At 34.2% G+C, this 19,248-nt stretch overlaps 2 protein-coding genes across 4 annotated transcripts; one reads left to right on the top strand and one right to left on the bottom strand.

Moving 5' to 3' along the window:
• Positions 1 to 3,354: 3,354 nt before the first annotated feature.
• Positions 3,355 to 6,781, top strand: LOC140806167 (CBS domain-containing protein CBSX1, chloroplastic-like). Of its 3 annotated transcripts, none has more exons than XM_073162668.1 (9): positions 3,355 to 3,629; positions 3,729 to 3,816; positions 3,921 to 3,985; positions 4,733 to 4,781; positions 5,111 to 5,163; positions 5,512 to 5,627; positions 5,744 to 5,801; positions 5,921 to 6,024; positions 6,448 to 6,781. In XM_073162668.1, the coding sequence occupies exons 1-8, from the start codon at positions 3,411 to 3,413 to the stop codon at positions 5,990 to 5,992; spliced, it is 720 nt and encodes a 239-aa protein (XP_073018769.1). In that variant the 5' UTR covers positions 3,355 to 3,410; the 3' UTR covers positions 5,993 to 6,024; positions 6,448 to 6,781. The 3 variants fall into 3 exon arrangements, with proteins under 3 accessions (XP_073018769.1, XP_073018768.1, XP_073018770.1); XM_073162667.1 differs by having other exon boundaries at positions 5,921 to 6,027; positions 6,451 to 6,781; XM_073162669.1 differs by having other exon boundaries at positions 3,356 to 3,626; positions 5,921 to 6,027; positions 6,451 to 6,781.
• Positions 6,782 to 9,761: 2,980 nt separating this feature from the next.
• LOC140804662 (ethylene-responsive transcription factor ERF011-like) lies at positions 9,762 to 10,776 on the bottom strand. Its single transcript, XM_073160751.1, has one exon. It carries the CDS (start codon positions 10,448 to 10,450, stop codon positions 9,983 to 9,985), a length of 468 nt encoding a protein of 155 aa, XP_073016852.1. The 5' UTR covers positions 10,451 to 10,776; the 3' UTR covers positions 9,762 to 9,982.
• Between the last annotated feature and the right edge of the window lie 8,472 nt (positions 10,777 to 19,248).

Below are 19,248 nucleotides of genomic sequence, written 5' to 3'. Positions count from 1 at the left end.
TGCAGTCTTAAATTCTAATTATGTATGGAAAAAAAATTAAAAGGTGAAAATAATAAAATTTATTATTATGTATAATAATAACATGCATACCTGGCTAGCATGTTAGTTATGGGATTATTTTGTATTATATATATGATTTGTATGAATTTTTACCAATATTTCGTTGAATTTAGATTTTTATAATTATATATTTTTGACGCATAAGATTATACTGAAGATTTATAGTTGATATATCGAATACTGTGTTAAGTATTTCATTATATTTGTTGGCAAAATTCTCTCAAATTATCGAATAAACAATTTTCAAAGCTAATATACCGTTTTTTATTCACGACGAAAAACTCTCGTCTACTATTATTTTAGATGTGCAAAAATAAATCTCGGATATATGCAGTAGTTTGTAAACCAAATGCATCACATAATTAATATTCCATACCCTGAATAAGAAGTTGATATCATTTATTTATTTGTTTTTCCTTCCAATTTTAGCATAATAATAATAATAATAATAATAATCATAACTTAGTATAATAATAATAATAATAATAATAATAATAATAATAATAATAACTAGTATACTAAATCAAATTGATTTTCCCCCGTGGACCACTATTTGCCTGTCTTCGACCCATCTTTATCTAGGCTGCCCATTTCGGATATGGACTCAAACTCAACTTGGGCCTTGTTTCTCTATATTGGGATAAAAATATAAACTACCCCTTGGCTTAAATATTTCACCACCCTATATTCGTTATAATTATCTAAAATAAAATAGTTTTTGTTATTTTCAAATTAATGATGTTCATATTTATTACGCAAAAACTTGTGCGAGATAGTCTCACGAGTTATATTTTGTGAGACGGATATCTTATTTGGGTTATCCATGAAAAAATATTACTTTTTATATAAGAGTATTACTTTTTATTGTGAATATCGGTAGGATTGACCCATCTCACATATAAAGATTCGTGATACCGTCTCACAAGAGACCTACTCATCGAGTGATATGATCATCTACAAAATTAATAATATAGATAAGATAAATAAATTTTTTTAGTAATTTAAAATATTTTTGAAAATGAATAAGATAAGTTACAAATTACTAAAATAGTTTTTTTATCTATAAAAATACTTTAGACATTACACCTACCTTTTATGTGTGTATTATTTCACTGTCTACACTAATTGAGATCATGTTGTAAAATCGTTTTAGACATATTTTTCTTTACCTTAAACCAATGTTGTAGCTAAATCCTTGATAGATTTTACAAATATGTCGCATTTTATTATATTACGTTTATTTACGCATAAATGAATCATAAAATCTCTAAAAAAAATTTATTTAAACTATTCTAACGCGAAATAAAAGAATATTTATCAAAAGATATTCAATTTACATACATAATATATTTATCAACTCAAAATATTTATAGGTTTGTTTTTGAATTTATAATAACCAGTTATACTAGTATAATTGACATTACGTGATTAATAAATATAATAGGGGTTTTCGTTATGATTTTTACGTATTATTTTCATTCACAGTCATATTATTCTCCAATTGTTGAACCCTCCACCTCAAGTGACATAGTTACTCTAAATAAATAAAAATATTTATTATGTATTTCACGTATAAAGATTGTTAATTTAAAAGTACTTGATTTGTTTAGCTTTATAGTGACAGATTGTAGATCATATGTTATACACATATTATCACACTGTGTAGATTGATTATGCATTAAATAACATTATATTCATTCACGACCATATTATCCGTTTAATCCCCTATGTTCCAAAACTGGATCTTTTACTTTTCATTTTTTTGGAAAATTTTGGTAATTTACCTTGTTAAGTGGAAATGTTCACGTGACAATAGACACATCAATGTCGCGCGAAAAAAATGAGTAAAGTGGAAAAAAATAAATGAATAAAACTGAAATTTGAGGATATAGAAACCGAAATTCGACACGACAGATATAAAATGCAAAAGTACTATCGCAAGTTTCCCAATCGTCAAAATACTTTTAATAGTTTTAATTATATTTATATATTTTCTACATAAATATTGAAATTAGTGTATCCGACAGCCAATACATTGCTCCAAAAAGTGAAATCGCTCATCTCAAGCGCCTCTCATCCTCGGCCCGACATGAATGTGAGAGGAGGTAAATCATGGTGACTCAGCCAACCAGCAGCAGCTAGACCTTATGATACGCCGCGCACAAGGAGCTCCCCCTCATTGGAGGGAATTTAACTCCCACACTGCCGCTTGCGAGACTCGATCCCTGATCATTGCTCTAAGATTTACTGCTGCTGACCAACTGAGCTAAGCCCATGCGAGCTCCGACAGCCAATACATACACATATGTCGACATGCATATTGTGGTCCATTTAATTAGTACATGGTCCCAAAAACCTCGAATGTATAACTTGCCATTTTTGAATCCCAACACCTCCATTTTCACACGTGGTTGGGCTTTTTCTTTCTCAGTAGATATCGTACTTTGATAAATAAATTAAAAATTCAGAAATATTTTTCCAAGAGATATATCACAAAAAGGAAAACTACTCGACTTCACGAATTTACTTGGTTGTTCGTTTCATATCTTATTTGCGATAAAAACAAGATTTCTTTTTTCTCTTCGATTTTTTAAGTTATAAAAAATGAAAGCAGAAAAGAACGAATGGACCACGATATATAGAATCCAACAGGACCTATGGTTGTTGGATTTCATGCATTCCTTCTTTGGTTTTTTTTTTTACGGATTTTAAATGTACATATTTGAAAATTACACTAAGCAATTAGAATGAAAATAAATTCAGAGTAGGTATATTGTGAGGCGGTCTCACGAATCTTTATCTGTGAGATTGATCAACCCTACCGATATTCACAATAAAAGGTAATACTCTTGTCATAAAAAGTAATATTTTTTTATGTATGACCAAAATAAGAAATACGACCCGTAAGACCGTCTCACACAAGTTTTTGCCATAAACCAAAAGTATTCAAATGAATCAAATCTTAACGAATCGGCTTTAGTGCATGAGTATTCCAAACTTGTTTCGTATATCTCACCACATCACTTTAGTTTTAAATAAGTGATAATTCTTTTTTTGGGGGGAAATTATCTTATAGGCTTTTTTAACAACGGAAACAAGTAAAAGAAAATCGCAACTTCAATTATTATTATTTTTAAAAAATCAATGTTCATAAAAGAGTGGGCTGGGCCTACATGATAAGAAAAACTAATGGGCCTATATTTCAAGAAATTATAGGTCCAAACCCAATTTTCCCGTTGACCCCTTTCAAGTTGGGCCTTCATTGAGGCCGAAATATTTCCGATCAGAGAAGATATTTTATTTGTCGCCGTTTCTAAATCCCACTGCTCCAGCGGCCACCGCGTTCACGAATGACCAAGATGATGTCAGCTTCGCTGCCGGAATCTCTCTTCCTATCTTCACTCCGTCCCACCTCCGCCGCGTGCCACCTCCAGCTTCCCTGCATCTTCTTATACCCGCTTGGACGGAAACTATCGCCACCCACAATTCTTCTTTCAGTATCCGACAAAATTTCCAGCTCACACGGGCTCGTTGTGGCTGCCGGTGACTCCAATTTGACTGCCAAAGTTGTTCCCATTTTGCTTCATTATTCCCTTATTTCAGTTTGTTTAATCTTTTCGAATGTTACTTTGATTTTGTGTCACATTTTTCTTACTGAATTTGTACAGCCAACAAATGGGGTGTACACTGTGGGTGATTTCATGACAAAGAAAGAACATTTGCATGTTGTAAAGCCCACCACTACTGTCAATCAAGGTTTTTGTCTTCACCTTTTCACATAGTTGCTTGCTTCATCATTATCTTGAAGATTATTTGATAGTAATAAAGATTTTTCTAAAATTTATTTTTTGTTAGAACAGCTTTGGAAATTCTTGTCGAAAACAGGGTAACTGGTTTTCCAGTGATTGATGATGAGTGGAAGTTGGTAAGTTTTTATTTTTTGTTTCTTATCTTAAAGAAAATTCTCAACTTCAACTGTTTTGATTATTTTTTCCCTGTTGGTAGAAAATTCTTTGATGGCAATAATTTTTATGATCTATTACTTTGGTATTGAAATATGTTTAGGCAAGTACTGAATTCTTGCTTCATAAATTGAATAAAATATTTGAATAAGGTTATAATGATATTGGTTATTAAAACACTGAACTACGTCTTCTGCTGCTCTGTAAACATGCTCTAATTTTTTTTTTCTATTTTTAGAGAGGAAAACTGGTTTCATCATTGAACAATTTATATTGAGAAGGCAGACTGGAAAATTTTGTTTCGAACTCGATAGACTTAATTAGAATAAAGGGTTGACTAACACAAACTAAGAATATGAATCTCGTGAACTTATGTGTTACAAACCATGTTGACGAGAATAGATGGAACATTTTCATGGAGGCACAGGGAGATATAATCTAGTTTGAAGATCTCAATAAGTTTACTGATGTTGTGACATATCTGCCCATAAAAGAGCTCATTAACACTTTGCTCTGTGCTGGAAAGCTGCAAAGCTTCATTGTGTAGTATTTGCTTCTATTGAGAAACACTCCCATTTCTTTGCCCCGCATTTCATTCTTTCTACATGTTTGTGGTCTTTATGCCATGTGTAACTTTGAAAAAGTCCAAATATATAATTTTTAAAATGTCATATGATAACGAGGCATGACTGATCTAGTTTTTTATCCAGGTTGGTCTTGTGTCGGACTATGATTTGTTAGCGCTGGACTCTGTCTCTGGTAAATGATTTACTTCGTTTATCACTTTCAGTCTCTATAATTAGATGGCTTCAAGTTTTCATTTTCCTTAAATATTTTCCTGCATGCATCTTATCCAACTCATTTTTATTGACTTCTTGCTCTGCGACTTGAAAGAATTTATTACGTTCTTGGATGGAAAGAGTAAATGTATGGAACTTTATAAAATTTTAAGTTTTTTTTTCTGATTTAATTTGTTCTTTTATTTATGTGAATATACCTTGATGTGTGCCTTAAGACTTTAGAAATACTGATTGTGTACAGATGCATTTAGTTCTTAACAATAAAGAATTTTCGCTCATTACTATCAGGTACTGGAAGATCGGATACAGACATGTTCCCTGAAGTTGACAGCACTTGGAAAGTAAGTATAGATTTGATTCTTGAGTTTATATTTTTTTTTATATACTGGTGCAGAGCAGTTTGCAAAAAATTATAAATCAATGCTATCCATGGGAATAAATAGGTTAAGAAGAGGCGGAAAAAACTTTATTTTAATTACATGGTAGTCTGTCTAAAAATGAGTTTTTCAATTGGTGAGAAATCTTTTTAAGGCATCCAATCAAGTTCTCGTGTTTCTGATACTAATTGGCTGTTGATTATCCCCTTACTCCATATGTACGTGCTAACATGGGATGCTGCCGTAAGAAATTTATTTTTAGAATGTTTACCATTATATTCTCGTGTCTCTAATGCTGAAAATCCGCACTAGATATTCAATGAAATACAAAAGTTGCTTAGCAAAACCAACGGAAAAGTGGTCGGTGATTTGATGACAACAGCTCCGCTGGTGGTTCGTGAAGCCACCAATCTCGATGATGCTGCAAGGTTGTCGCTTTGCATATAATTTATTTAGTCGTATCATTTAAGCTTTTGTCCCTTTTCCCGTGTTTTTATAGGCTAGACGCCAGAGTGTCACCAATGTAACTTGCATTTGTAATTAGGTTGCTACTCAAGACAAAATACCGCCGCCTTCCCGTCGTCGATGGGGATGGCAAGCTGGTAATCACCAAAACGTCATTTTTTCCTTTGCGCGTTTATATATATTTTTATGTTAATGCTATTATTTAGGAAAATTCATTTTCCTCCTCCCCAATTGACTAATTTTCGCTGCTTTGAAGGTCGGCATCATTACTCGAGGTAATGTTGTGAGAGCTGCTCTGCAAGTTAAACAAGATGAAGAAAAGGCATGAGCTTCTAAATTTGTACATATGCAAAAAAACTTGTGGTAATTCTTTCCCCATTTATCAAGTGTTAGGGAGCTGCATCTACAGAACTTGAGGGAGCAAGATAAGCCCCAAGTTAAACCAACAACCAAAAATCACTCCAATAATAGTTGTAGCTAACTACTAACGTTGAGTTAATTTGATTAGTGGACCCTGATTATAATAATATACTTTTTTTATTGCTGAGCCTTGTGCATCTACTTCTGATAGGCTGTCGTTATTTTTCGTATATTTCCCATGATTTAGCCGGCGGTTGAAATTGCAAAATTATTTATTTATATATATATATATATGTAGTTTGAATAAAATATATCCAAGAACTCTCATCATGTTCAAAAATGTTTGCATTTGAATTCAAAATGATGTTTTCTCTTCGATATCGTATTCTTGCTAAATCCTTCTCCCAAAAACCTACTGTCGAGTAGGATCAGGCACACAACTCATGCTCGAAAGAGATTTCGCGAGTTTGGACGGACTCTACACGAAGCAAATGTAAGTTATCCATTTTCTTCATGGATGGCGAAAGTTGCGCATTCTTGTAAAGGGCTATATTCATATTGTGTTTCTTGGAAATTTTTTCATCGTCAAGAATTGTTTGTGCTTGCCATTCGTATAGGTTTAGCATTATCTTTTTGGCTTGACTTAGTATTGAATCAATATTAATGATATCGGTTGGAGACTTGTATATCTTCCAATGTGACTGATCTATCTATACATATGATGTGAATGATAGGATGTTGAGGCAAATTCCTTCATATTAGTATAAATTCAAGACTGTAAAATCACTGGCTCTTGCTCAGATTTGTCTTTTCATAATGTAAATTTGGTGGTCTAATTTGTTATGGGATTTTATAAGGTCGTATTTGGAAAGATGAATTTGATTTCAGCTTAAATTTTTAACCGGAATTCGATCTATACTCGTCTTAAATCTTTTGAAAGGTATCACAATTGCCCATGAAAATGTCAATGATGTGATTGTGAATTTGAAATTTAAATAAACTCAACTCATTTAAGATGTGATGTATTTCGAATGAGTCGTTTTAAATCCGTAATTTAAAAAGTAATATAGTGATTTGGCTAAATCTAGTGAATGTGATTTCAAATTCATCTCTTTTCTTGTAATTGTAAGTTTTGTAAATACACACAATATTTGTGTTATTTAAAATTCACTTTTTAAATTATCCCTCAAATCGTGTAATGATTATAACGAATTTAAATAAATCCAAATGCATGTTAAGATTGTGTTTGGGATGGTATGTGTATTTCAATTTAAAAGAAAATTAGAAAAAAAAAGTATTTGAAAATTATTTATTTGAAATGATATATTATTAGGATAATTTGAAATTATTTCAATATAGAGAATATAAAAATTCAAATACCTTGCCAATCATTTTAACTTATACAATCAATTTAGGTTGAGAATTTGAGTTTCATGTATTTGAATTCCAACTATCTTAATACAGTTAAATGATTTTGCCCGGAATGTTGCTTGTTTTTATCATATATTGAATTTTTTAATATAAATTATGTACATATTTTTCATTATTAACTGATATCTAATCAATTCGAAAATTAATATTTTCTTATTTTCTACCGTTCACATAAAAAAAAAATTTATTTGTGAGACATATATCTTATTTGAGTCATCTATGAAAAATTATTATTTTTTATGCTAAAAGTATTACTTTTTATTGTGAATACGAGTAAGGTTGATCGATCTCACAGATTAGGATATGTGAGACGGTCTCATGTGACCCACCCACTTAAAATTGGTCATTAATTTGTGTTCTCGATGATATTTTTCAAGCCGAGATTGGAGAGTGACTTGTCAAATGAAATTTCATTTCTTTTAATTTTATGAATTGATTAGTTATTTTCAATAGTTTATATATCAATATGATAGCCGACATTTATCTTGTGTGTACTGAGTAAACTGAACGAGTCTTTCACACACACACACACACACACAAGAATATAGACATACATTTCTACGTTAATCTTTAATTTTGAAACTACCAACAAGAAATTTCTTAAAAGTCTTCCTTCATTACACAAAATTTTAAGTGTCATTCTCCAATCATTCAATATATATTTTTGCATTGCGCGTATATAATTCAATATATAAAGTATTGTTTTAATAATTATAACAAAATTCGATATGTATTAATACAATATGGTAAATTAAAATACTATAGATCGTTTAATAAATACAATATGTAGTAATATATATATGTGTGTGTTATATGTATTATATGTATATACTTATATACGAATATAGATACGTGTATCTAATATTGAAAATACAATCTATGCAAACATCTAAATATCAATACTTTATGATAATGCATCACGCACCAAATACTTGGCCAAGCCTATCGTGTGCCTCCCTCAATCAGACTTGCTTTTTATCGGAAGCTTGACACTGAAAGTTACCATTTAATAATACAAACTTACACGAAAGACATGAAAATATAAGATTCAATGTAAATACGCCAAAAGATTGGGATCTAGCTAATCATACTATAACAAATTCTCTATTTTTATTAAATTTTAATGCACAAATAAATATCACAAAAACTCTTGTGAAACGGATATCCTATCTAACTCAATTCACGAAAAAATATTTTTCATGATGAATATAGTTCAGATCGATTTATCTCATGAATATAAATTCGTGACATCGTCTAACAAGACACATGTTAAAAACACTGATAATCTAAGAAGGCGTGACTTTTTTATAGCACATTATAAATTTTCAATCAACACGTACCAATTAGTATAAAAAGTATCATGTAAGATGAAATATGATCCTAAGTCATCTCTTCTGCAATAAAATATCTATTAACATTAATAAAGTTCAATATACATATATTTTTTGGAAAAAAGATCCACTACTTCTCGAAAAATAAAAATTAGGAAAACAACTAAATCCATCCCAATGTACAAAGTAATCAATTTTTTTTTTCATGTCATCTGTTATATTTCTGGAGTATGCACCGACAATTATTGTCAATGTAACACCAAATATTGCAGACATGTACGACCTCAAATCTTATTTATATATATGATATCATGTTAACGATGTGATGAAAGGAAAAAAAGCGTGAGACGATCTCACGGATCGTATTTTGTGAGACAGATCTCTTATTTGGGTCATCCATGAAAAAATATTATTTTTATACTAAGAATATTACTTTTTATTGTGAAAAAATAAGGTTGATCCGTCTCACATATAAAGATTTATGAGACCGTCTCACAAGAGACCTGTTCATGATAAAATAGAATCGAACTTTTTATTGTGAAAAAATAAGGTTGATCCATCTTACATATAAAATTTGTGAGACCATCTCACAAAAGACCAACTATGATAAAATAGAATCGAAAAATAAAAATTTTCGACATACTCAAATGAACAAAACACAGTGGGATTTGTATCATAGTTTTGGTAAATTTCTTACTGTGTGTATAGTGATACAAGTTTCATGTTTCAAGTAAGATGAAACAAATTTAACCTACCGAATATCCACTTGCAGCCAAATAGAGCATCGGTACGTAGGGCCATGGCTGTTCCTCCGCGCCCCCTGCATCACTCGGATCCCACTCCCCCCAATTATCGTCGACACCTGCCATCGCATGCAATATAATATTTTTGAATCGAAACATTAATTCTTACATGAACCAAGAAACTAATAATTATAATCACTCATTAATTTACAGACATTAATTAGTGGGAACGAAGTAAGAAAACTGTTGTATCCAAATTTAAAAATAGCTACGAGGTGCCTGTTTAATTGTACTATCACACGACCTCTGATGAACTGAACTACTAAATTAACATCAAAAGCTTAATACAATTATTTAAGAACAACAACAAGAATAATTAAAGAAGATACATATACTTTCTTAATCTATATATATAATATATATATAGTTATTTTCTTGAATTTTTCCAGATCTTCACCAATATTCAACAGATGGGTCATCGGTCTCGGTCTCGGGCTCCGGCTCCTTGTTCAGATCAATCTCATCATGGAACCAAGAAGGCCTCGGCGGCTGATGATTCGTTGCATGTTCACTCTTTCCGCCGCTCTGCAGCGCGTCCACCCTAGCACCGACCTCCGCCGCCACCCTCCTTATGGAGTCGGCGGAGAGGTCCTGCAGCCCGACGGCGGAAAGCTCGTCCGGGAAATTCATCTTTGCCGTTGGCCCGCGGAGGTAGTACACAGCCGTGTCGTAGGCCCGAGCCGCCGCCACTGGGGAGCAGTAAGACCCTAGCCAAATCCTCGATCGCTTGTTGGGCTCCCTTATCTCTGCCACCCACTTCCCCCACTTCCGCATCCGTATGCCCTTGTATGGCTTGTCGCTCTTCCTCCGGCTCACCTCCCTGCTCGCGCCGCCAGGCTCAGAAACGCCGCTACCCTCCATGTCTGCCTGCTGCAAGCCCAAGAAAACCCTCTTCTTTTAGGTGATTTCTAGGCAGTACAGGGTCCCGGTTAAATAGGAGGAAAGACCTCAAGAAAAGACAGAAATAGCAACGTGAGACATGCGAGGAGCTGTGAAATCTGGCGTTGGTTTGGCAGGCTGCGGCTTGCGGATTAAGGTTCTTGTCATCTGGGCGTACAGACACGTTAGTTTATCCTTAAAAGCAAGTTTAATGAGCGAAAACTAGCTTACAAAATGCACCGACACCACCACAAATCTTCTTCTCTCTCCATCATTACGTTAGCTAGTTGCTCCCCTCTCTCTAGGATACTTATATATATATATATATATATATATATATATATATATATATATATAGACGGTAGACTGGTTTGGGGCATATGTGTGTATCGATGTGTGTATCTTTACAACGTCAGCCCTTCTTAATATTCATCCATTATATTTCATGAGAATTCAGAATTTAGTGAAATCGGCAAATTAATTTTTAATTAAATTTTCGTATTTATGTTAAAATAACGTATAAAGTTTAAATATTTTCCATTAAAGAAATTTCCGATGCTCGGTTTACTTGTGATATAGCGAAGACAGAGGTTTGACACAAAACCTAGGTGTATACTAGTATTGTTTGGTCGAAGATAGAAAATTAGATGTAGACCAAAAAGAATTGGACAATGAGAAATTTTGGGAAAATAATTTTTACTATGTTAAATTTTGTAATGATAAAGTTAAATGATTAACTTGAATCTATCTCTGTGTCTCCGAAGCTAATTCAAAAAAAAATGTCTAAATCTATATATAGAACAACCAAAAACTTAATTCAGTCGATGTGACATATCTAACACATCTTCTCACACCAAACAATGAACAATTGGAATGTGAAGTTAGATCACCGAGTTTCTCATTATACAATCCAACACATAACGATAGATATTGTCACTAATATTATGTGGGTAGATTTGTATTTCACACGAGATTTTTAGTGGACAACATAAATAATCGATCTGTCTCTAAGTTAGCAATGGATTGCAAACTTAGTCCCTTGTGTACATCAAAATCCATATAGGAAGGAAGGGTCAAATATATTTAGACAATGAAAGTGATTATTTTTTTTTATACTTAATTATATACGCATTTTTATAATTTTTATGTTTAAGAATTTAGAGGGGGGTTAGGTCGGTGGTCGGCAAGTTGAAAGATACCCTTGTGACTTGACTTGACTTCACTTGTATTTTGTTTATTTGGTATCAACAATATATATACTTACATATATATGTATATAAATTCGATCTTCTCCCAATTTAATGCACGACTAGTAGTTAATTTATAAGTAGCAACTCTACATGTCTATACGTTCATTAATTAATTAATGAATTATAATTTACGACATTTACGACATACATAGGATATATGTTCAAATTTAGATTTAGTTATTAACATTTGTATGCCAATTAAGTATTGACTTGTAGATATTTGTATATTTTAGGGAATATTTTTTAGGGCAAATTGGGGACAGTCCCCAAACCAAACAACCTTTATTCCAGCTCCCCGGAGAGAGAAAACCTTTGCAAAAATACCTATGTTACCTTTTTTTCTATTTTAATTTAATTGATCCTCGCGCGTTCGAAACGGACCATTTCGAACGCGCGTTTGAAATGGTATCAGAGCAAGGTTGATTTATTTCAAACACAAAATTTTATTATTACTAGTAACTAATTGTATGAGAAGGAGAATTTTAAAGAAATTATGAATCCGAACTTCGGTTCAAGGAAAATAATTTACAAGGAATATTCCAATATTTTGGAATATAAAAAAGTACATCTAACTATTGTTAGATATCAGAAACAGAAAGGGAAGTTACTGCACCCTCAGGTAAAATCTCAGGTAAACTTATGATCCAAAATAATAAGTTGCTGGAGATAGTTCCAGATTCCTCTAAGCTCTCTTCAGATCTTAGGGAAATTCAGAAGATAGTACAAAATTATGGCAATATGCTATATTTTGTACCGCAACGAGTTGAGAAAATCCTTGAAACCCAAGAAGAAATTCTGGGATTATTAAAGGATATTCAAACAAGAATTCAGAAACTGGAACAACAACCAAGTTCCAGTAGGAGAACTTCAGGAGGTTGGTTACCACCATCTTTTGGTACTGAACCTTTGTTACATCAACAAGGGAAGACCAGAGTGGTATAAAAACCTTTGACTGAAGAAGAAAATATGATCAATCTAATCAAGTCTGTCTCAGAAAAGAAATTCATCTGATGACAACTTTAGAAAGGATTGGTTTAGAGGATCTACAAGAGCTTGCGGAATCATTCGCAAATCTCAAAGTAGTAGATCTAAAGATGAACACATCAGTAGGTGAAACACCACCTGCTATAATCTGGTCATCTTCTCAGGAACCACCCAGGGAAAGTATGGGATCTCAGAATGTAAACATGAGAGAAGCACAATCTGATTTCCATACTGGTGGAGGATCACACTCAGCAGGGACAAGGGCAAGGAGAACTCAAATTCCTTTGCACCAAACACCCTATGGGAAAACTGTTTTAGATCCTATACATCCTTACGGGGTTATGCTTAACCATTATGTATTAGACTTCAAAAACAGGGAAGATCTCATAGATGATTGGACATCTGCTATGAGAATTGCAGCAGGAACACTCGATCTCAACAAAGAAGGATTCATTAAACTTTTAGAAATGAGTCTTATGGGATCAGTAAAAATTGCTTGGGACATGACTTCAATAGACATGAAAGAGTCAGTCCTAGCTGGTGAATCTCTTAGTGAGATTGCTGGAAAAATGACCACCCTATTTAAAGCACATTTTATAGAGGTAGACTATTTCAATAGTCAAGATACAGAGAAGAAGAAGAAATACACTCAAGCTCTGTATAGTCTTGAATTACATGACATATGTTTGGTGGATGAATACATTATGTTATTCACTAAATATAGATGGATTTCAGGAGTCGAAGAAGATATAGCTATGCAGCTTTTCTTCGCAAAAATGCCAAGCCCTTGGAGAGAAATGCTCATAAGGGAATATGTACCTGGTAATCCAGATACGTTGGCAAGAAGAGCCTCTTTCCTTAAAGGAAAATTGGCAGAATGGTGTCACATGACAGCATTACAAAAGAATTACAAACGACTAAGGGGTATCAACAAGAGAACTCCTTTGTGTTGTAAGGAAAATGATCTTCCAATAATTATTGGGAGTAAACCACAGAAGCATAAAAGCAAAAGTTTTAGGACTCATCCTTATGCACGAAGTGGAAGAAGTTCTTGGAAACCAAGAACCGTATGGTCTAGACAGAAAGTCAGATCTTATAAATCTGGACAAAGAAGCGGACCATCAAGAAGTAGGATATCATCCCAAGCATCGAGTACCTCTCGAAGCACAGGAAGAACACCTACCAAGAAAACTTTCAGAAAGGCTCATACTAGGGCCAATGAAAGTTTCAAAGACTGTAATTGCTGGACTTGTGGAGCAAGAGGTCATATCTCGACCAACTGTCCAGAAAATGAAAAAAGAGGTATTAAACGCTTTGATCCTACCCCGGATATTGAAGAAGCAGTTTACTACCAAGATCTTGTTCAAGTATAGCGATTTGAGGACATCGCCTCAGATGAAAGTATATATGAAGAAGAAGAAGTCTTAAGTCAGGAAGAATCTGATGGAACAGAATCGGAATCTGACTGAAGACGAGGTGTTTCGACACGAAACACATGAAGATCTGTCTGGGTTTTTTAGCCAGACAACAATATCTCATAACATGGTTCAAAGAATCATGAGAGAAAATCCGAGTCTACAGAGATATCAAGATTTCTCTGCAGGACAGGTAGAAAAGTTCTTAGGAAGTCTTGGCCTAAGAAACAGAAAGCATCATCTAATCTATAAAGTTTCAAGAAGGGAAATGGCAATCCCGGTGGAACTTACAGGAAATAGAATGGAGATGCAGTTAATTCCTTCCGAATAAATCAAGGAGGAATTACAAAAACTCAAGATAGAAGTAGCAAGGACTATGTCCAGGATTCATATAGGAGCAATCCAGATTATGATAAAGGCTACTTTCAAAGAAGGGATAGATTCACCAATTGATATTGCTATATGCGATAAAAGAATGGGGAATCTACAAGATTCAGTACTGGGAACAATCTCAGGAAACCTCTGTGCAGGAAAAATTGTAGGGGTAATCTATCCAAGGATAGCCTACAACCTGGCAGATCGAGATTTCAGCCGAGCCTTGACATTGCATCAGAATTTCAAGGAAAAAAGGTTGATGAAAGAAGGTAATAGACCATATTCTATTACCTATCAAATTTTATATGCTCTATCTAATACACATCATTCTGAATTGTTTATTAGAAATGAGTTTATTGAAATCCCTGAGATATTCGGAAAAGTTGTTCAGGCAATTTGTCCAGAAAAAGTCGAGTTTCCTTTAATACAGGAAACAGATATACAAATCCAAGACAAACCGATTCTACAGAGGAATCAAAGTCTTAGATTGGAATCAAGAAGACTATCTTTTCAAGGAGATAAAATTACAAGTTACAGATGGGATAAAAAGCCTGTCATAGAAACCCAACAGGAGCTAAAAAGTTTTTCTACAATAGGAAAACTTAGATGCCCAGAAGGGTGGAAAGAAGTTGAAATAGTATTTGATATTACGAAACAAAGGAATCGATTTCCTTGTAATACCATATACTATTTGGAACAACCTACGATAGGAACTTACCAAGGACTGATTAATATCGGGGAATTGGAAGTCTATATCCAAGGTATATCCAAGGTATTCCAGGGAAAGAATCAGATCGACTGATTCTTGGACTAGACTTTCTTGAGGAACATAAACCTTGGAAACGTCTGAAGTATGGAATGGAGTTTATGGCAGAGGATAAAATGTGGAAAATCCAATGACCACAAGTCCATTCTCCATATACATTCCAGTAGGAATGTTATATGAACAATATAAAGCAGAATATTTTGCAGCTTATATTGATTCAGATGCTGGAATATGTACAGCAAAACGAGGAGTTTTTCCAGATAATTTGGAAGAAGAATTACCCAAGATTGCTGGAAGAGATTTTTCCAGAAGAATCTTAATTCTATGTAAAGGGATTAAGATGACTGAAATCATGATTGGCGGTGCTGGTCAAACACCTTGGTACAAGGTAAAGACACCACCAATTTATTTTCATGATACAGGAGCTGACATATTGTTAGGAAATAATTTCCTACAAATGTTCAAGTCCTATACACAAGAAAATGAGACTAGAAGATTAGTGTTCACAACACTATGTGCTCACAAAATCATAGTCCAGAAACTTAGAGAGGCATTTTACAGAAAATTGCCAATTCAGTTTCGCAGCAAACGTGGTGATTCAGGAAAACTTCTGAACCCAAAACTGAAGGATTCTAGAAGGTTTGGAGAAACAATGCTCTAGTTAAGAGCAGATAAGGAACTTCAACCAGAAGATATAGAATTCCTTAAGATAACTCTACAGACAAATGAAGTAGAGTTTGAATCCAAGGTATCACTGGAAGATGTCAAGAAGAGGATCAAAGAAAATTATAACGAAGATCCCTTGGCATGGTGGGACAGGAATCAACTCAGGGCTTGCCTTAAGATCAAGGAAGGCAAAGAGTATGAATTTGTCCTGTTGTAAACCCATCCCAATGAACATCATTGATCAAAGGGATATGCAGATTATAATCAAGGAACATTTGGAACTTGGTTTGATCAAAGCAGGTATGTCACCATATAGCAGTCCAGGTTTTCTGGTAAGAAATCATGGTGAGATTAAACGAGGTAAACCCAGATTAATTATTAATTATCAAGAAATTAATAAAATTCTGGAGTTTGATGGGTATTTTATACCAAGCAGAGAACATCTAATCAGTTGCATACGCAATGCAAAGATATTCTCTAAATTTGATTGTAAGTCCGGATTTTATCAGATTCGGATGGAGGAAGGAAGCAAGAAATTCACAGCCTTCTCCACACCTCAAGGAAATTATATTTGGGAAGTGTTACCAATGAGATTGGCTAATTCACCCCAGATATTTCAAAGGAAAATGGATAATCTTTTTAAAGATTATTTTAAGTTTATGTTTGTTTATATTGATGATGTTTTAATAGCATCTAAAGATATGAATGAACATGTTAAACATTTGGAGATTTTCTCTAATGTTTGCAAGAAAGAAGGACTGGTTTTATCTGAAAAGAAAGCAGTCATTGCTACAAGAAAGATTGAATTCCTCGGAATAGAAATTGATGAGTCAGGAATAATTCTGCAAGACCACATAGTTGAAAAGGTGCAGAATTTTCCAGAAAATCTCAAAGACAAGAAACAACTTCAAAGTTTCTTAGGAATTGTTAATTTTGCTGGGATGTTTATAAAAAACCTAGCAAAACACAAGAAAGTGTTCAGTCCATTGTTGAAAAAAGATGCTAGATTTATATGGACAGACGAACACACAAAAGGACTTATACATTTAAAGGAAGTTTGCAAAAATCTTCCGAAAATGGCTATTCCTCAAGATGAAGATGATCTGGTGGTATATACTGATGCCAGTGATCATTGGTGGGCAGTAGTTCTTACTAAGCTCACCTCAGATGGAGAACAACCATGCAGATATTGTAGTGGGTTATTCTCAGATGCAGAAGCCATAAGATGGCATATCAACGAAAAGGAATTTTATGCAGTAAAGAGAGCTTTTGAAAAATGGCCATTATTTCTACTTGCAAAGAAATTCACTTTGAAAGTTGATAACACTCAAGTTAAAGCTTTTTTAAGGAATAGAATTGAGTCTAAACCTGAGAAGGCTAGATTATTACGATGGCAAGCACTATGTCAGAATTATATTTTTGATATTGTGATAATTAAATCTCATGAAAATATTCTTGCAGATTTTTTAACAAGAGATGGACAGCATTGACATTGATGCTATTATCAAGATGCAGAGATATTTGAGGGAACACCTTGAAATGCTTCAAACCGAGTTTAACAAGTTGGCCGTTAACGCAGAAGTTGCGGGAAGGCTACAACAAGCTGATAAGAGAATTGTCTCTGATCGAATTGCAGGTTGTTTACAGGCATAAACTCAGTTATGGTCTGTAATGCAAAGGCCTATCCTCCAAGGCATTGAGAAGCCATTAGTTTCTCAAATGGAGAGTTTTCGAGTACAAGACTCTATACCAGTAGCGGGGGATTCAAATACCACATGCACAAGTGTTAAGTCGGGATCATCACCAGATGAGTCGGCCAAAACAAAAATTGAGACTCCTGATCCTTATCTTGAGTCCTCAAGTCAACCCTTCACCTCGAGAATCGAAGAGGGAGAGATCAACCTTAGGCCTCGTATTGACAAATGCAAAACTAAGGTTGATACTAATGAAAATGTAATTTCTCCATTTCAGATTTATCAGCAGAATTGGGAGAAATTGAAAACACGTATTGGCATTAACCCAGCTACAAACAGGGTTGATGTTTCAGGAAAATATCCCAGGGTATGGATGAAACAAAATTCATTTCCAAAGGAGGTCAAGGCATGGTATGAATTCGGGGCTCTTTCCTCAGTTTATACTACATCACCCAGCTTTCCAGAAATTTCAGGTCTATCGAAATGGATCTAGGAAGCTGTTCACGAGACTTGGGCGAATAATGATTATTTGTCCAGAAGGGATGTTTTGGAGCTATACTTTTTCAGTGCAGCACCAGAACCAGCAGGAAAAGGTTCTCATGAAGCCTTTCATTTCATCAAGCTAAGGAGGCCGGATACCAATGTCCAAAAATTTATCAAGGATCCTCCAACAGAAGAAACACCCCTGCTTGCTTCAATCTCTGAAGATGATATGTCTACTAGAAGAGTTTGGGGTTTATGGGTCTGTCTTACCGAGATGGACAAAGTCAAGTTTCCGTTCAAATTCTATAATCATTCAGTGAACGGATCATTCCTATTAAATACCATGACAGGAAAAACTACAAGTTTTGCAGAAGATCTATTCGAGAAAAAGAGAAATCTTTTGTGGAACAGCAAGCTGCCGGCTAGTAAAGAGACTCGCCGAATATTCTGTAACATGACACATATAGGAAGATGGTCAGAAAACATCTGCCTTGAATGCCAAAACCAGAAGGAACCTGAATTCGGTAAAGGATTCAAGCCGAGATCTGATCGGAAGCACTTTACCGACACAAGCACAAGTGGAGAGGGACCACAATCACGTTTTTCTCGAGGACAGCGAAAGCCAAAGATTCCTCGACAAAATTGATAATGGACATGTGACTCACCCACTAACCAAAAGAAGGACCACCATGTGAAGAATCATGTGAGTGGAAGGACAGGACCACCAAAAATCGGTGGAAAAGGACAAGGACCATTGAATACCTAATTTAAAAAAGGAATCCAATGAACCAAAGCAAGACAACTGGTCCCGAAATTTTCATCTATAAATAAAGATAGATTGGAACCAGTAAAAACATACCAAGAAAGAAACCTAAAGAAAAATGTATTTCACATATCTGAAGGTTTTGAAAAGAAAACTCAAGTACGAGAGAAGTGAGCTAAAGGCCCTCAGATCAATAGCTCAAATGTACCAAGAAAAGGGGGATGAAATTACAGCTGATCTTTTTCAAACGCAATCCTACTGGCAATGCGGTGAAATAAAAGAATGAGAAAAGTTGATGTCTAGATTAATCATCTAGAAAGAGACAAGGCAGGAAAGGACCACTCAACCACTAGAGGGTCCCTAAGCAAGTTGTAAAGGCTTATG

The sequence above is a fragment of the Primulina eburnea genome, chromosome 11, assembly GCF_022965805.1.
Source record: "Primulina eburnea isolate SZY01 chromosome 11, ASM2296580v1, whole genome shotgun sequence".
Lineage (NCBI taxonomy): Eukaryota > Viridiplantae > Streptophyta > Magnoliopsida > Lamiales > Gesneriaceae > Primulina > Primulina eburnea.
Note: the sequence above shows the minus strand (reverse complement) of the source record. Positions and strands in the feature narration are given on the sequence as shown.

Excerpts from the sequence above, each read along its gene's own strand:
- LOC140806167 (XM_073162668.1), top strand. The coding sequence starts at position 3,411 with ATGACCAAGATGATGTCAGCTTCGCTGCCGGAATCTCTCTTCCTATCT. Across the intron at positions 3,630-3,728 it reads CCAATTTGACTGCCAAAGTT|CCAACAAATGGGGTGTACAC; the intron begins GTTCCCATTTTG and ends GAATTTGTACAG. Across the intron at positions 5,164-5,511 it reads AAGTTGACAGCACTTGGAAA|ATATTCAATGAAATACAAAA; the intron begins GTAAGTATAGAT and ends AATCCGCACTAG.
- LOC140804662 (XM_073160751.1), bottom strand. The coding sequence starts at position 10,450 with ATGGAGGGTAGCGGCGTTTCTGAGCCTGGCGGCGCGAGCAGGGAGGTG.